General features: G+C 41.8%; 1 protein-coding gene across 1 annotated transcript in view; it reads left to right on the top strand.

Moving 5' to 3' along the window:
• Positions 1-19,413, top strand: part of LOC104945599 (neogenin-like) — a gene marked incomplete at both ends in the record, with an annotated part of 40,859 nt that overhangs the window by 10,571 nt on the left and 10,875 nt on the right. The window contains 5 exons of the mRNA XM_010771301.1: positions 890-1,044; positions 1,210-1,330; positions 15,815-15,983; positions 16,795-16,949; positions 19,249-19,397. Coding sequence (XP_010769603.1) covers positions 890-1,044; positions 1,210-1,330; positions 15,815-15,983; positions 16,795-16,949; positions 19,249-19,397 — 749 coding nt within the window. The remainder of the gene's footprint in view (positions 1-889; positions 1,045-1,209; positions 1,331-15,814; positions 15,984-16,794; positions 16,950-19,248; positions 19,398-19,413) is intronic.

The following is a 19,413-nucleotide window of genomic DNA, read 5'->3' as shown; positions in this document are numbered from 1 at the left end:
CGATATTGAAAAATAAAGGGAAATAAATTGAATTTTTTTTTTTTTTACTTGAATTTTTTTTTCTTTATTAAATAATCAATCTGATCTGTACAGCATTTTAGTAGAATAGTAGTATTTTAAAGTGTCAACAATATAATAATCAGACCCTGCAATAGAATAAATCTAGTTTCACTTTAGTTCTTGAAGTAACTCAACTCTAACTCACTAACTCACTCACTCAGCATCATCAAGGTTATCTTTTAGGAATATGAGCATGTCCACATTTCCAGGTAGAAGCTGGGATGTTTGGGCGTTTACCATATCCCCTGCTGTGGAAAAAACTCTCTTGCTTGGTACTGATGTTGCTGGGACAGAGAGATATGCTTTGGCCATGGGTGACAGCAGTGGGTCAAACTGTGCATTGTCTCTCCACCACTTCAAAAACAATACAGTTTTTGCCAAGAAGGTGAGGCTTATTGACAGGGCGAGATATAAATATACTGTTGGTACTTGTCAATGTCTCTAGGTATGTACATGTAGCCCTGTAAATACGATGTCCTTTTGTGTTATCTGTTGTTTTATGTTCATGTTGTAACCTACTTGCTGCCATGTTGGACAGGTCTCCCTTGAAAAAGAGATCAATGACCTCAATGATTCTGACTCTGAATGAATCTGGTTAAATAAAGTTTAAAAAAATATATATATTTTTTTTTTTTTAAATCGCGGTAGATTTTCGTCAGTCTCACGACGGTATTGAGACATTTATTTACCGCGATATTCGATATATCGTTATATTCCTAGTCCCTCTTAATCTCTCCGTTCCTTATACTGCTAATTCCATCAAAATGAATGCAATGTTATTTAATGTTTGCAACTTCCCTGACTTCCCTCTCTCATCTGGATTCCACAGTTCCTCCCCAGTTTCTCAAGCGGCCAGACAACGTTTACGCCTACGAGTCCATGGACATCGTCTTTGACTGTGAGGTTTCAGGCTCCCCCGCTCCCACTGTCAAATGGGTCAAGAATGGAGATGCTGTCATCCCCAGCGACTACTTCAAAATAATTGTAAGTGAATTTGGCAATAGAGATGCAGCTTTCTCCCTTTCCTGCAGGGTTTGCGCGATTTAGCCTCATCACAGTGTTATGACGAAGATTTAAAAATGCTAGTTGTAACTAACCAACTTTAATCTTCTTATCTTTTTCTCTATTTCTACTCTCCCTGTTCTGTAGAAAGAGCACAACCTGCAGGTCCTGGGTCTGGTGAAGTCAGATGAGGGCTTCTATCAGTGCCTTGCGGAAAACGAGGCAGGAAACATCCAGTCCAGCGCTCAGCTCATCATCTTGGATCACGGTACGCCACACACTCACTAGTTGGCATATCATTTAATCAGTCAGCAAAAGAAAATTCATTCCTAATTGAAAAAAAATGAGAAAACACACAATTAACAAGCTCATGCTTACCACAATGATGTCTCATTATTTCTTAGCTTTTGATAACCTCACCTCCTATGAGTCATTGTTATGGGAGCTGGTGTTGTTTAATGCTAACAAAGTGAGCATTGTGTTAGTCTTGTTAAATTGCCAAGATTTTAGATACGTCTATCTATGTCAGCAATAATACACTTTCAACACAGGCTTGTAGAGTGGCTCTTCTGTACAGTTTGCCTTATTTATAAACACCTAGCTGGAGGCTAGAGGCAGTGCACATCTGTGAAGGTGTGAGAGTGTGTAGTGAACAGTGAAATGAACCACTGGGACCTTGTTAAGCCAGAGGTGACTTCCAGGGAACCAAATTATATCTGGGGCAAATGTTCTAGTCCATTCCACATCTAGTGCTACAGAAATGTTGTGAGTAAGACTTTAGGAAGCCTCACACAACGTGCATGCTTTGATGCAACATTGGCCGAGCTGTGTCCAAACATGAACTAGTGCTAAGTGAGAGTGCCTTGATAGCCGCAGCATTTTCTCTCTTGCTGGACTTTTCCCTTCAAAGCCAAAATAACAGGTTGAACACTAATTCCCAGAGTGGAGCTGCTGAGTGCAGACTGAGAACGACACAAGCAGACACCAAGGACAGTGACTAGAGGTGCCGAAATAATAGCAAATGTTGAAAATAAATGTAACATCCTCATTTATGAGGTAATTTTCTCTCATTGCGGCTGATCATTGTGGATAATGTAGGGCAACTTAAATCAGAGATCATTTGCACAGTCATAATGATCACAGTCCAACCCACAGGGCTAGGGAAAACCTCTCTACACATACAAGGAAAGCAGCAAGAAATGTAAGATGATGACTTAGACACATTTTCACTAAAAAGCATAATCTCATAAAAGAAGTAGAAAAATAAAAACAAGGCAGGGGGAATAAAGGAGAAACATCCCGATGCAGCACATTTTTCTTCATCAACACAATTTAACTGTTGACTCAGACTCTCCCATTTTGTTGAGCAGACAAAATGTGATCAAGTGTGAACTCCGCTTCACTTGAAGCAGGTGGCTAATGGATTAGCATAGCAGTGTCCAACCGGTGGCCCCCCAGCTGTGTCACCCCCTCTGATTGGAGGACAGTAAGTCAGTAATAATGATGACCCTGCTGCTCATTGTGTGTTTGTGTGTGACACCATTGATAAGGTTCTTCCACTTTACATGGCCCTGAGTCTTTTCCGTTTTTTAAATGTTTGACTTGAAGATAAATGGGAGGAATTGCTGCGGCAGCTGGCCTTGTACACACCCATTTCTGAGTGTGTACCTCTTTCTTTGTCACAATAGCACTAATAGAAACACATTTAGCAGCAGAAGGTTTTCCAGTCTCCTGTTTATTCATCAGTTTATTATCTAGTCATCATCTGCGTCTCGGATGATAGATCCACAAAATAACAGGAGTCGCAGAGCTGCTGTTTATTCTTCCTGTAAATTATTGACGTTTTGAGCTTGTACCGACACATCCACTGCTGCACTCTCCACAAATGCAAGCGCCACTGTGTCAAAGTAATTTCCTCTCTCAGAGGTGCAACGGTGAATCAATGAGAACACGTTTGAAGTCTTCTTATTTTCTACAGCTCTGAGTGTTTTGTGGATATTCCTTTGTGATGTGAGACTGAAATGAATCTCTTTAAGATCTAGCAGAGTTGTGTCTCTCTCCTCAGAGTCGCTCCTCTGTATTCTTCTCTATTTCTTCTTTGTACACATCCAATTCTCCAGCCATCTGCCACCTTTCTCCACACTTCCTCTCACTTTATCCCTCCTTGTCTCTCACAGCCACCTGCTCTCTGTGATAGTCTGGGCTTTGTGTTAATTGGGCCATCCTGAATATTCCCCCTATACAGTTCCCCCCCTCACAGCTGGACATCTTTGTCCACTTCTTAACCCACAAACATACTGCTCCTGCCCTTTGCTGCCCCTGTGTGTTACACCTCAGGTATCCCGCTAACACCTGCCAGACTCAAATCCTCCTGAAGCATGGCCAGAAATCACCCCGTCCGTCTGCCGGCTGCCTTGCAGTCGGGGGGGTAGATAAGCCAGGGACTTGCCACAGGGATAAAGTTGTCTTCACCCAACAGGGAAATCAATGGGGGTGAACTGCGTCTAAACACCCAGCGGCTGCACGTAGGCTAATATTCATTAGTGGGCCTAATCTTTGCATCTTGACACTGCCAGCTGCAGTTAAATGTGGCTCCGCTGATGATTCCCACTTGTGGATGTTTGGAATGGAAAAAGGTCAGCTGTCAGCTGTCGGCATGTGTACACTTTCTTCAGTTATTTATAGTGATACACATTTGCTTTGTATCAATAACTGTGGCTTTGGACTCCAGTACTGTAGATGCCAATTTCATATTCCATTGTCAGAAAAGAAAGCTTTATTTGAATTTGCTTCAGCAATCTTAAAATCTTAAATAAACAGATTTTTGGAGCGAGTGGAGGTCAGGAATAGGAATACAGATTGCAGCTGAGAACAATTTTCCTGGACATTCCACAGCCATGTGCTATAAGGGTCAACTAGTTGCAACCAGATGTGGGTAAATAGGAGCGCAATTCCAAAATTGGACATAATTATGCAGGACAAGAAAGCGCCTCCTAATGGGAAACTGCCACAAACAGACGCCATATTTTAGATGTGCTGGAAGTTTGCGTAGTTATACTAGTTTCTGTTCAGGCTTTGCCCAAGACAAAGAACACCATGAATCAATGTGGTATGACTTTCCACACTGATAAACGCTTAATCCTTTCTCAAATCTGATTTTTTAAATATATATATATATAGGCATTTTGATTTTATCTTAGTTCATTGTATCACATCAAACCCATATAAGCAGGAGTTGGAATCAATAAAGACAATCAGGAAATGTTATCACTAACAACCTTTATTGATCAAATGTGTACACAATGATTTTATCCCAGCACATTGGCCCTTGCTTTCTTAACTAAACTATTAATATATCCACTAATGGCTATCATTATGATTCCTAGCTGGCAGTTTAATTTGCTGTCAACATGTAGACCTTATTGTCTAAAAGATCATGAGGAAGGTTAGTCAGCTGCGGAGGATATGCTATTTAAGGGATTATCGTCATGTGTCATCTGCAGGATAGACAGCGTGCATCAACAATTTGCAGCCTTTTCCAGGCACATGATTATGTGAAGCGTTTATGCGTGATACGGTAGTAGGCGGCAATTACAGCTTGGAGAGGAAATGGGTCACGCTTTAAAACTTTGAAGTTGAGCACGCCTAGACAAAGCACTTGTTTATATGATTGTCATCTTTTCACATGCAGTACAAAGAGTAAGGCTGTATTTGAAGTTTGATAAGATGGCTAACTCAAATGTATGCCTAATATTTGCAGTGAGGTTTCTTTCTCTGTGTAGTTCTTTAAGATCCAGAGCTAAGGCAAATATTTACTTTTAGGATAGTTGGCGTTATTGATTGTGTAGATCTGCATTTAGCATTTACATTTGAGGCTTTTCATTCAGAAGCAGAAAGCAACTGCTTGTTTTTCAGCATTATGTTTTTTCATTTTGAACAATAACAAACCCAAGGCTACACATGGACCTGGGAACTCCATACCCTACATACCCACTCTACAAAATCGGCTTGTTTAAAATTCAAGCACCTACAGTGAAAGCTTAATATGAAAAATGTAGATCTGCATTTAACATTGGCAAACAAAAGAGAAGTGGATGCACTCACTTTTCACATTGCCCTTAAGTGCATTATTTTATGTTTGCATAAATGCAAGAGATGCACTTCCATTTGCATCTGAATTCTTACTTCTTCTCCTTTCATACACTGTGCTGGCTTTAATATGGAAATCCTCCTTTGTCTGAGTTTGTCCCTCCATCTCTTGTCTCTTCTCCTCTTCGTTCCCATAGCACACATGAATAATGTTTTGACATTTACCTCCTAGAGCCCAAGCCAAATACTTCACTGGAGAGCCTGAAAGCTTGTTTGGATGTACAAGCTCTGCACTCTCATGCTGCTTTAGCCACCACTGTGGAGAGTCAATTTCATTGAGATGAATGAGAGGGAGGCATTATACTCAGTACTTAGCCAACTTCGAGGTAAAAGATAACACAATTCAAATAAACATCATTGGATGCTTACTGCTGTGCAATGCTACTACATCATTTCAGCTTCTTTATTCCATAGGCTTGTATCGTCAGCTTTAATTCAGGTGGAGACTACAGTATTTCAGATGCAAATGCATTTATCTAAGCTTTTGCTGAATCCACAGCTTGAACATGAACACGATGCTCCTCAATCTCTCCTTGTCGTTCATCTCTTTTTTTCCCTTCGGTTTCCCCCTGCTTTTGAATTTCTACCTTTCTCCTCTCCCTTTATGCAGCCATGGTACCATTAGTCCCACCCCTCCCCTCTCAGACCTGTGGCAGCTAACAGAAGAGCCCTGTCCTCCCCTCCCATCAGAGGTACTAGACCCCCACTGAGAGATGGAGATGCCTCATCACTGCCTGAGTGCTCGCTGTGTCTCCCTCCATCACTCTGTTTATTTATGAGTTCAGGCATCAGGAGGGCTGGCATGATAAACCACTGACATGTGTGCTGTCCCCAACGCTGCAGCTTGACAAAGTGACAGGCACAGGCAGATACTGGAAGGGTTATTTAGAGCATCGAACATACCGTAACTTCATTAGTGAATCAATTAATTACAGCAGGCACTAGACCTCTCTTTGAAATGACACGAAGACCAAGAGACTCTGACAGCATGTTCAGATAACTTGGCGCTGCCACTAGCAACCAAAAAGGGAGACACGCTGTGACTCGCATTCCCTTTGATCTGGGCTGAGAAAGCTAAAACCTTTTTAAAAAGATTATACCTTCAGAAAGGTTCCAAGAATCAAGAAAACCCACTCAAGCTTAATTTAGAGTTACAACATATAAAAAAAACAAATGAAGTGGAAGTTTACCTTGCCTGTAAAGAGAAACTAATTAAATAAACATGAAGTCATCTTTGTCAGTCTACTATATTACGAAAATCTACATAAACGATGCTTCTCAACTCGGCTTTGAGCCACCAATTAAACAAAAAACATGAATTAGACCACAGACACTGAATGCGAGAATCATTTCTGCTGACACCAAACCCTTCCATATAATGTTCAAAATGTTTTTCGAAACCTTAAGACAGATGAATTACTTAACAGAACTGAGATCTGCAGCAAATTAGCAAAACAAACAGGTGCTGAAATATTGGAACTGTTTCAACACAAGCAGTAATTATTTCCTGATGGACCACTGGTACACATGAGAGACAAGAACACAGCCACATAAATCTATTGTTGTCGCTGCGTGCAGACTCGCAAGAAGAAGGGTTTTATGTAGAAATAAATCTTGATGTTTTTCCCATCTAATATCAAAAGTAAAAATAGAGAAAGATACTTTAAAGGAGGCCTCTTCTGCCCCGTACTGCTGTCAGAGGGCTTTACTGTAGCAGCGCCCTTTGCTGTTTTCGGGAAAAGGATTTCATTTTATTATTATTCCATATAATATGTAACTAGATCAGGATTGAAAGACAAAGAAACAGTTTGGGATGGCAGAGCAGCAAAAGGAAATAATCCCCTGAACACATTTGAGACAGACAAGCCACCGAAAGGGAATGGTCCCGCTAAATCTGAGCGCCACTGCTATTCCCTGTTCAAATCAAGAAGTGAGAATAGGCTGCTAAAAGACCCCTTCCCTCCAGCCGGACTCTACCCACACTGAATAAAAGCTCAGGCCCACTTCGGGGAATACGGTGTGCTCCATCATCTGCTCGCAGGGTCATGGCGGGGCCAGCAGGAGTGCATGTGTAATGTTGTGAGCATGTGAATGTGTCAGCGCAGGGCGACGCTCCATCTCTGCTGCGTCATAAGGTTACATACAGCAGGCACCAGTACCAAAAAGTGACAGTTAGACAACATGTCATGTGCTACTGGGATACACATCATTGCACACACGTATGTTTACTTTTCTTTTACGGTATTGTGATTCCCTTGGTGATGACGTCACAGGGGCGCAAATTAATCCTATTCAATTAATGATTTTATTAAATAGTTTTCCATTGTTCGTTCAAACCGGCAATCATTATGTCAAGGCCGCTCTCTCCAGCCTTGACTGGCTTTGTTCCGTACTGCATCTCGGTCATATACCAGTGACTGCATACACACAGTTTGGGGGTGTACTGTATACAATGACTGACAGGAATACGTGGCTGCATCCTGCGGTGTTAATTTAGCTTTATGGTCATTTTTTTCGAGCTGCAGTTTGTGTATATTTTCAAAATTGCAATTTCCAAAAGTCAACATTTATATTATAATGAACATCCCTGTAAGCGTGATGCAGCAGAAACGGAGATAAGGAGTCTAAAAGCGAAAGGCTTCTGTAAACTAATAAAGTGCAACTGGGGGATGAAATTGCATCTAATAAAAACTAGCTCCACTAATCCTTTTCCATAAAAACAAAACTCAATTAGTGCAAAAATTACCTTTTTCTTTAACAGCAACATTTTAGCTGCTGGTGCTGTTATGCACGGCGAGTGCTACTATAACACTAAGCATCTTATCTTAACTGACAGTCTTGAGTATTATTTGCTATTGGTGCGATAAGGTTGATTTGGAACTAATATGATAATGTTGTTTTATTTAGAACATTGTAGTTATATTTACAAAAGCTTGTGGTAATCAAAGAGGAATAAAACAAACTAATCGGTAGCAGTTGGTGGAGAATATTAATTATATGTAAATGTGAATATATTCCACTAAATGGAATTTGCCTCATAGCAAAATATATTGAAATTCAAATTAGGGGATAAAGTCCTGAAATGTGCATGCAGTGTCTTAACTGAAATACAAACACAGATTCTCTTTAGTGTGCATGGATAGTGATTAGAGAGTGTGTTCCCCACTCGGGGCTGTAGGGCGCTGATCAAAGGGATTGTAGCCTTAATTGATTGTGAAGAGCTGAAATCAGCCATCACCAAATTGCAGTTTGTTCAACTAGTGATGGCGAAGTGGGGGGTGGTGTGTGTGTGTGTGTGTGTGTGTGTGTGTGTGTGTGTGTGTGTGTGTGTGTGTGTGTGTGTGTGTGTGTGTGTGTGTGTGTGTGTGTGTGTGTGTGTGTGTGAGAGAGAGTGTGTCTGTGTGTGTGTGTGTGTGTGTGTGTGTGTGTGTGTGTGTGTGTGTGTGTGTTTGAGAGTGTGTATCTGTGTTTGAGAGTGTGTGTGTGTGTGTGTGTGTGTGTGTGTGTGTGTGTGTCCAGACTCACAGCTCTGGCTGAACTTTTCTATGGGTTGTATTTACTCGACCGTGGTGAATGGCTTAGCCTTATTTATTAATGGTCTGTCGCCTAAGTGCTAACTGCAAATGTTATGGGTGCCTATTTTGCTCTTGGAAAGTAAAAAAAAAAGGTTCAAACGTAGCCTTTAGTGCCTACGTCAGTGCTGTTTTTGTGAAGGTCACACTTGTTATCAACACCAGTTTTATACTGCGTACGTATCTGTGAGGGATCTGCCTTTCCCTGACAATCTGTTTTACACACCCCACTAATAACACGTGCCCTTTCTACAATATAACAGCAACCACCTCCAACACACACTCATCCAGGATGCCATTGTGATGTTTTTGGACGTGGACACTCCTCTGGGTGCAGTAATTGGAAGTACCACATGGTACAAAAACATCACTTTCCCTTCACACCCTTCCCTTAGCTGCAGGCAGCTGACCCCTGTGAGCGGCGCCACCAAAGCTGGAGCTTTTATCTTTCCTGTTAGCAGCCCCCCCCCCCCTTGTCTCCATGAGCCTCCTAGTTTCCATAAGCTAAAAGTAGACTAGTGAGTAACATCACTGCGGGACGTGGGCATCCCACTGCCTGCTCGCGCCGTGTGATAGCCGCTTCTCAGTGGGTCGAACCCAGGGAGGCTGCTTTATTGGTAGGAGTCTGATTAGCTGGCCTGTTTGTTATCAAGTCTCCCATGGGTGGTGCAGCTGCCCCCACTTCTGCAAACATACTATTTGACCTTTTCAGCCCTTTTGCTGCTTGTTCAGCTCCACTCACTTTATACACAAAATGTGGCAAGTGCATGTATACACACAATCACAGGGCTTTCTCTAAAATCAATTACTTCATTCCAAGCTTGCTGTGTTCCCCTGGAAAAGGTTGAAGTGTGTTTGTGTTACTCCAAGGTAATAAGACACAAAGGCAGGAGGTGCAGTAGAAAAAAATCTTGTTTCCAGTCCTGGGCATTGGTGGCCCAGTCCTCAGGAGACGTGCAGCATCACTGGCTGTTTTGATCTGCTTGAAAGGAGAGCCCGAGACGCCCAGCATTTGGAGCATGTGATGCAGAATTGTCAAAAGTGGAAAGAACAGGAAAGGGGGGGGGGGTTACATTGTATACCATAGTCGCACATCCTCATTTGCATACAGAGTCTGGGCAAGCAGCCGTTGTCCTCATGATGTTGCATGTTTCTGCGAGTGTGTGCGTGTTAAAGACAGGCGTTCAGGGAAACAAAGCAATCACACCCAAATTAACTCACCAGTGGCCCACGGATCAAGTGTATACATGTGTTTGATCGTGAAGGGACGCTGGATGTAAACACAGCGGATGATTAATTATTCATCTTCCGACCCCATTCAATTACTGCCATCATTTCCAAATAGGGACGTTCGTTTTCCCCTACGAGATCTGTGGATCAAAAGGTTTTCCCCGTTGATTTGACACATTCCCACACATTTAAAACCCCTCTGCTCTATGTTCATTTTGAGAACCCAGAGCAGGAATTGCCTCGTAACGAAGTTACCAGAAAGTAAATTGCTAGAGGGCCAAGAGTGAATGCAAACACAGCCATACCATCATCCCGTCCAAAAATATAGCCAATACAAATGCCTTTTTCTTGTTTCTGTAGGCCCACAGGGAATTAGAGAATGTTGATTTTGGATATGAAGAGCAAGATATATGTAACATTGAACAGACTCTGGCATTTAAGAGGAAATCACTTCAGGGTTTCAAAGAGACAGCTTTCCTAGTCGATAAAGGAGAACACACACAGGCTTTCAGAGGTTTTAGCCGCCTGATAGATGGATGGACCATCCTTGGAAGTACAAACAACCCCCTCCATCCTACTAAAGCATTTGCTGCGTCACCACATGGCATCCAGGAGGCCCAGATCTATCAGATGGGTCCTCTCTCTCTCTCTCTCTCCACACTTTGTCACTGCCAAACCACAGGAGTGTTTAGGGAGTGTGGAGACATAAACACATCTGTGACCCACTCCAAACCTTTTATAACCGCGTTCATGGCGTGTGCTCATTCAGGCAGAGAAGCTGAGATAGTATTTTTTTATAATCAGAATGTTGATTTCCACACTTTTGCAGCAGCATTAACTGGCGGTAATATCAAAATTTCAATATTCTGTACATGACCTTACCAGTGCCGATCCATCAAAGTAATTTCTCCTAATTTGTCTGACTTTGATGTGTCCCCTCTGGCCCCACCACCAGCATCTTCATCACAGATAAGGTGTTCCAGAAAAATATTTCAACCACTCAAGACCTAATGAGGAGAACATTCATTTTTGGGATTGCCATGTATTTCTTTTAATTAATAAAAGCTTATTTCTCGCTTGGGGAACATTACAGATTTCAAACATGTTTTCGATGATGTTGAATGTGCCCTAGAAAGTGATACGGAGGAATGTGGAGGGATCCTGTTTCACTTCTTTGGAGAAACAGTCTGTGACTCAAAAGATTTTCTTTTTCTTTCATTGTCAGTTTTAACCTTTGTGAGGTTCGTGTTGGACTTTAATCCCGACTGTCTCTGATTATCTTAGCGAGAGAGCGTGTGCAGTAACTGATATGTTCCCCCTATCTGATACTCTATCTCAGCCCCCTCCAGCGATAAGGTGAAGGAAAGGTCCAAAAGTCAAATCTCTCACCTGCTATGGTGAAATTAGCAGGGTGTTATTATCTCCCCTTGTGGATTAATGTATTGCTTTTTATTGTTTATATAAAGTTTTTTTTATTGATTGTAGTATTGCTTGTTAAGTACTTTGCAAGGGTTGAAAATGGTGCCCAAAATGTAGCTTATAATTGTTTCCGACAAGAAACTCAAGAGTAACAAAAACAACCTGCTTGGTCAGCCTCTTTCTCTCACTCCACCATCTCTCTCTTCACATCTCTCTGTCTCCACTTGAAACAGTTGTCTTCTTTTTCTCAATCAGTTTCTTTTGTCGGCGCGTTAAAGAGCCGCTCAAATGTCATGAGCTGTCAGGCTAGCTCATCTTTCCATTCTTATCTGGGAAGATAGCGAGAATAACAAGATTGTAGAGGGAGTGCATCTATGGTTGTCAGCTGTCGTTCTGAGAAGGCAGTCGATTTCCACCACATTTACGTGAGAAGTGGCAATGCTTACATTACCTATACATTTAAACAAAGAATGTCTCTATGCTGTTTCTTCAGAAGAAATCACCTTTGATGTATTTCAACCGCAAGCCCAGAGATATGCTCCCCACATTTTCTCCTCGTGCGACTGTGGCATGTTCGGATGAAGCAGAAAGAGACTTAATCGACAGCCAGCTTTTCTGTTGGTTTTCTGAGGGCTCTGTCCAGGCTTTTGGAGTACATTGTTCATTCTTCCTTTATTATTTTCTAAGGCAGATGCAAGTGGTGACTCAGTAATGGACCATTAGCATTGTGCAGGATCTGTCTCCTATGCAGTCATCATTACTGAACCACATTAGGCATGGAAACTAGTTCTGAGGAAATCCATTTAGCAAGAGCCTGGCATGGCCTGCTGAATTCCCTCTGAAAAAGGATATCTGTAGTTACAGCGCTGTGGGTGCTTCTGGCAGATATCTGCATTCAATAGATTTCTGCTCTCTTGGTGGAGGTGTATAGTCTCAGCCACTGAGGTAGGCTCTCTTATCTTTACACTCAGACCAGATGATGAAAAAATTGCTTGGTGTAACTTTACAGCTAAACTCTGGGGAGCACAGCAAAGGATTGCTGGAGTTAGCAGCACAAGATAAAAGTTATGAGGCTTTAATCAGAACTTTAGTGCTACTCCAATTATTTTAATTTCAGAAAGGGCTCTTGCTTCCGGTGAATATTAAGATGAATGCTTTGCTATGCATGTCTTTGTCTTGACTGTTTTGCGTATTGGTTTCCCAGATTTATTATGCAGATCTAGAGTAACCTTCCTCGTTAAGCCTTAATGCCAGCCATTCATTACCTCTGGCACAGAGACTAATGGCACTATTAATCAGCTATGAAAAGAGCTTGGCAGCGGCAGTGGGAGGCTGACGCCTTCTTACAGTAACAGTTTTAGGCATGCAAGTACAAGACAGATTGTCAGAAGGACACCGAAAACTGCCCCGCATGTCAATTACCTACAGCTGACGAGGTGTATAAAGATAGAAACTACATCTAAAGACCCTTTGCCTATCCCACAATGCATTTCTCATCAGGCTATACTATATTTCTACATCTGACCTGGCACTGATTTCAGGACTATTTTTTACTGAACTGCTGTATTCCTTATTGCTTTACCCAACTGTGAAACCTTTTTTTTTTCCACAGCCCCACTTTATATTAGTTTTTCTCTAAAATGCCTCCTGTATTACAGTTCTGTATGCCTTTCGGAACAAAGCCAAAGTGGAGGTTTTCTTTCTAAATGTGTCTGCACATACATGTCTGAAAGCTTGGCTCCACTTCTGTCATGCCTTCATTCCTTTGTCTCAGTCAACAAGCAGTGGCTCTACTCCAGAATACGCTAAACTAAAATAAACTCCATTTGCACACATGGGATCCCGTCCTTCTTGTATAGTATTGTATAGTAGCAATTTCAAGGAACCTTAACTTTAGAGTTGCCAAGCTGATTTCATGTGTGTTTTATCTCATCCTTTTACTGACCACAAAGATAAGAAATGTTTTACATGGAGTTTTAAATAAATTATTCTGCAGCTGCAACTACAAACTATAATATCACATGCCTTTATTGTGTTATTAAGCCGGTAAGAAAGTCAGTCAGTCGGTCGGTCATTTCAACGTCTGTGTTTTGGTCTGCTATTCCTCAGTTTAGCAGCAGGATTTCTTCAAATATTTTGACTGCATTTTTGATACTGTATGTATTTTCTTGATCTTTCACCCATATTTCCTTTCTGTGTAAACCATTCCCAATATTACATTTAGCGTTTCACTTTGTTTTGATAGTGTTTTAACGTGTTTTTATGTGTTTATTTTGTATTCTCACCACTTATAATCCAATATGTTCCTGGGATTGTGTTCCAGTCACAATTTAGTTATGCAGGAAAGTGCTTCCTCCACAACAAACAGGCCTCAAGCTCTTTGTTTATCCTCCAAAGCGGCTTATTGTCATGTAGTGATGGCCTCATCATAGGACACCAGAACCGTGTGTGTGTGTGTGTGTGTGTGTGTGTGTGTGTGTGTGTGTGTGTGTGTGTGTGTGTGTGTGTGTGTGTGTCTTGTTAAATGAGGATAATGGTTCAGCATCTGGTAATTTACACGGCAGTCAAAGAGTATTAGGCCAATTATATGTTTTCCTCAGTTTTTGGCTCGATCCCAGCTAACTGGATTTGTTATGAATCAGTAACTTTGAGGTTGAGTGTTGACGTCCAGCTTTAAGGTTGTTTTAGGTTGTTGGGTGACTAGTCCTATCCCTTTATGAACATTAATCACCCAACCTTTTCCTACAAAAAATACAGACAAGGCATTAAAAGTGTTTGCCAACCTGTGGAATAATCTCGACTGGCCATCAGTCACCTGAATCAATCCATCTGATTCCTGCTTGCCAAAAACCTGACTGAAGGCGGCCTGGAGATATTGAGTGTCTGCTCATATCTGCTGTAGCCTCTGCCAGACATCGACTTTGCAACCAAACCTCATAAAAGAGGAATTGATTTTGTTTTAGGTTTGTGTCAAATCATCTGAAATGAAATATTATAGCCAGCACCTTTACCTCATAAATCATTGTTTGATTTCAAATGTAGTATGGAACCAACACAACTCAAAAGGTGTCATTTGCCAAAGACTGCACTTGAAAACAAACACACACACATGTAAACTTATATAGAAACGAACACTATGACATTAATATAAAACTAAACACTCCTTCAGAGGTTTGCGTTATTGATCACAGTGTGCGCAATGGCAAGGGAAAAAGTGTCCGTGGACCAAAATAGCAGCAATTGCTTCATATCACTCCAATCACAGAAGTCAGTGAACTGGGAATTTGAAATGTAAACAAATATTGAGAGCTGGGTTAGTGGTTAGCTCACATGCAATGACAGACAAATAGGCCAGCGGTCACTTTGCTTTTCAAAACAATTTCACCAATAATAATACACCGTTTGCACACTGCACTTTTCCTGCTACTTTTCTGTATTTTAGCCTTGCCCTCCTGTCAATTTCCTTGACCCGCAACAAATGGAAATGTCATACAGACTGACATTCTTTCCGTATGCTTTCGTTTCGCCCACTTGGCAGCCAAATGGAAAGCAGATCTGGCTCAGTCTGACCGCAGATTGTTCCTCCAAAATAAAACAACCACCAAATGAAATCACAAACATTTCTGTGGCTAGCCTGTGGAATGTGGCGGAAAAAGTGTATACAAAAATATCATCTGGGGTGTTAGTTGAGAGAATTTAGACTTCAGAATAAACTTTATTGTTAGACTTGAGTTGTTTTACTGTGTCTGAAAAAGTGTGTTTAATTCCCTGAACATATGGTTTTCTTGTGTGCATTTGGAAGGTGTCTTTGTCCCATTCATACAAACTCTACCTGTGTATGCCAGTTTTTAGTTATAAATGCTACCCAAAATTGCTAACCAATCATTTTTAATCACAAATGATTGGCGGAAAAGCCGTCTTTTTAGAATTAAATGTTTAACGCTATGTTCTGCTCGCACTACCCTTACATTAGAGAGCTGTGTGTAGATCTGCATGTGTAGTCCCCCTTGTATTGTGCTTTATTTGTCAGCTGTGTAAGTGTAGTAGAAGTGTTTTATTTCTGTGGTTCCTTGTCATGCCAAAAGGCAGTTTTTGTTACGTTGTTGTTATTTTGTTTTTCTTCTTTTTTTGTTTCCTTCCTTTCTTTCGTTTCACTGTCATTTCCATTTCAACCCCTTTCCTCTCCTCGACCCGTTCCTTTTCGGGCGCCTCTGCGTGACTTTTCTCTCACCCACTCCCACACTGCCACTGTCTCCTGCCCCTCCCTGTCTCGCTGCACCCAAACCTCCCTCCACCCTCCTCCTCTAAACCCAAAGATGTAGCCCTGCCCTCTTTCCCCCCCCCCTCACTGACTCCTAACACTACTGACCATGTAACGCCAGGCTCCGGAGGTGTAGCCGGTCCAGCGGGGCCCTCCCCCTCCGCCCCTCGAGACGTCGTGGCTTCGCTGGTCTCCACTCGCTTCATCAAGCTGACCTGGCGCCCGCCAGCCGAACCTCACGGAGACGAGTTAACCTACTCTGTGTTCTACAGCCAGGAGGGCACCAGCAGGTAGTACACACACTAAACTGTAGTACTGCCAGGAGGGTACTAATACACACATTACTGCTGCAGTCGGCAGGGCACCATGCATACCAGACCACTCTGGAAATGCCTAATTAAAGCACTTATCATAGCACTAAATGTTAATTAATTAAAAACAAACTTCCTTCCTCAAAGGATTACCTTTTTTTACATTCAAGTATAAACAAAACAATTCAGTCCAAACACTCTCTTTAAGCAGCTCTGTGATAATTTCCCCCAGCGTCTTGTGGAGAGGATTTACTGTGTATGATTCAGGAGGAAATTAAAGAAGCTGAGAGGATTTTCCACAATTACTCTTCAGCATTTTGGCTACGTTTTATTTCCCTATGAAATGAAGTCATTCTCAGAAGTGGCCTAATACATAAGAAGTGTTTACTCTGAGCTACAGTTACAGATGTAAATGCATATATAAGTATCTATCCGTATACATGGATGGTACAAATAATGTTTACACTAACCACATGTGCCATTTGCCTCAAACAAACAAATGGTTAATGCTGTAGAGACAGATGAGTGCTAATATGCTCATCATTATTCAATTACTTGATTGATTGATTAGTTAATGGACAGAATAATGAGTCATTTATCAAACATTAGCTGTTTTCTGCTTTCCAAGTCTGAGGATTTGCTTTGAAATACAATCAAAGATTATATCATTCATTTAGTACCCAACACTATTCATTTGTAAACTTAAAATGTGTTTTTTACACTCTTAAATGTATGTAAGAGTTAAAATGTTCTGTTGCTGTGCACGTGTGTGTGTGTGTGTGTCCATCAGGGAGCGGGTAGTGAATACCAGCCGCCCCGGGGAGATGCAGGTCACCATCCAGAACCTCATGCCAGACTCCAAATATCGCTTCAGGGTTGTGGCCCATAACAGCAACGGGCAGGGAGAGAGCTCTGCAGCGCTCAAAGTGGCCACCCAGGCTGAAGGTAAAGACACACACATACACACACGGTCATTTATATGTGTTCAGTAAACAGGAAACATAAACATAAAGGCAGTTGGTTGGGAACATGCTCACACTGGCACACTGATGCAAACAGGATGCACTCAAAAGAAGCTCACAAATGTGCAAATAAACATTCTCACAAACAAATATTCACTCACATACAGCAACACCAAACACACACACGGGCAGTCACATAGAGGCTGTTTGGTGTTGTGTGTTAAGGCAGACCACCCACACCAGAGGAATACAGCGTTTTCATAAGCCTCTTCATATTTATGCCCCAACATTTACTATAATCCCTGTGTGTGTGTTGCTTTGAACCAGGCCTACCTGATCAGGGAATGTTTGAAATTAGTATTCCAGTCTTTTATCTGAAACACTTTCCTCTGCCGGTCTGCACAGAGATGCTGTACAGAAGCTCATTAGGATGTTTAAAGTGGAGGACACACACGAGTTCTTGAGGAGAGAGAGGGCGAAGTGGTTCTTCTTTTCTCTTTGTGTCTGGGTGTGTAATTCTTCCCATGGCTGCTGCTGTTTCACCCACATTTAAAATTGCTGTAAAGGGGGTTTCCCAGCACACTGTCAGGGTGGACGTCCCCCACCTCTGGGCTCAGCCGCAGCTCAGTCACTGTCACTTTGTAGGTCAGCCGCCGTTACTCTACCTGTGTCCTTGGTTGGAGGGCGGACGGATCGACACACACACACACACACACACACACACACACACACACACACACACACTGCCTGTTAATGCCTAGACACCCGTGGGGATAGCAGTGAGGGTGGGCTGTACCTGGGCAGTATATCTCTGTCGTGTGCGTGCACTTTTAGTGTGAGAACATGCTACGAATGGGAGCTTAAACTCTTGACCTGCACCTGAGTGCCAGGTGTGTGCACACATCTCTGCAGCTGCCGTACCGACGACGTACGTACGTACGTACGACACACACACACACACACACACACACACACGACACACACACACACACACACACACACACACACACACACACACACACACACACACACACACACACACACACACACACACACACACACACACACAAAGGGGAGCTTCTGTCTTCAATATCAGATATTTAAGGTACAGACACATATCTCTTTCTGTGTGACTTTAACCTTATAGTCAATGTTTAATTTAAAATCTAATTTGGCACAGTACAAAGACAACAGGAAATGACACCACTGTCCATATACTCTCTGAGTTTCTCTGCAGTACTGGAACCAGCTGCTTACGAGGTTCATTCCCATCCTCCTTACCAGACATTATTATTGGGTTAGGACAATTAAACTACTGAAAAACAAAGATGACTTTTTACCTTTTAAACTGGCCAAATTATCTCTTACATGTTTTATATCTTGTTTGATTTTGACCATCATATCTGTATGTTTCTCACATTTTAGGTACTTCTTGGTAGTAGCAGCATGTCACAACCTTTTAGGGACGTGATAGATATTTGTTTATCTGGAAATGAAATAAGATATTTGCTTGGATGTTAAAGTGCTAATGGTCTGCTATAATTTAAAAGTGTTTACATTTGCCACAGTGTAGGAATAATAGCCGAGTAGTTTAATTCTCACTCCCATAATCTAAGTGGAAGTAAAGAAATCTGAGACATTAACGTTAATGTTTGTGTTCTCATTCGTTTTTTTTAAGATGTCAGATCCTTTAAAAAGTTTAAAAGATATAATATTCGCTGCAAAATTAACACAGTGCCAAGTTTAAAGCCTCTACTTTAAGATGTTAAACCACATTCCTCAACAAGATTTACATATCTGCCCTTTTCTATTTATTTCACAAGACATATAACTGATCCACAGACAAGTTATAACTCAATCTCTTTCTAATCCTGCCCCTTATTTTGAATAACTACACGCAGTTAGATAAACAGTCTAGCGTACTGAATATTAGCCTGAGGCAAATGTTGGTGTAATGCGATATGCACATTGATGTTTTTGTTGAGGCGCACCTTCAGTTTGTTTGTCATGGCAATAACAAGAAAATCTACATGGCTGTCAGCCCAGTCCGGAGGGAATCGCTCTCCTCGGAGCCGTCTTGGCCTCAGCTCTAGCTCACACAGGGAAATGAGGCTTTAGAGGAGCCAAGAATGGGTTTCTGGCAGCAAAAAATGGACATGCTAAATTGATCTCCTGTTTTCCAGATGCATAAAAATGCACAAGAAAAATGGAGAGGGCTCAAGATAAAACAAAACACAATTGTCATGTTTGATTGTTTTCTAATCTCTGCTCTCCTGCTTCAGTTCAAGTGCCCGGTCCTGCTCCGAACCTGCAGGCGGTGTCCAACACGCCCACCTCCGTCTCTCTGAGCTGGGACAAACCCATCACTGGCAACGGAGAGATGCTCACCTACAAGGTGTTCTACACAGACAAAAGCTTTGACAACGAACAGGTAGGAAATAGTCTTC

This window comes from Notothenia coriiceps, unplaced genomic scaffold (assembly GCF_000735185.1).
Source record: "Notothenia coriiceps isolate Sejong01 unplaced genomic scaffold, NC01 NC01_scaffold00009813, whole genome shotgun sequence".
Classification (NCBI taxonomy): Eukaryota; Metazoa; Chordata; class Actinopteri; order Perciformes; family Nototheniidae; genus Notothenia; species Notothenia coriiceps.
This window is presented reverse-complemented; position numbering and strand designations above follow the sequence as displayed.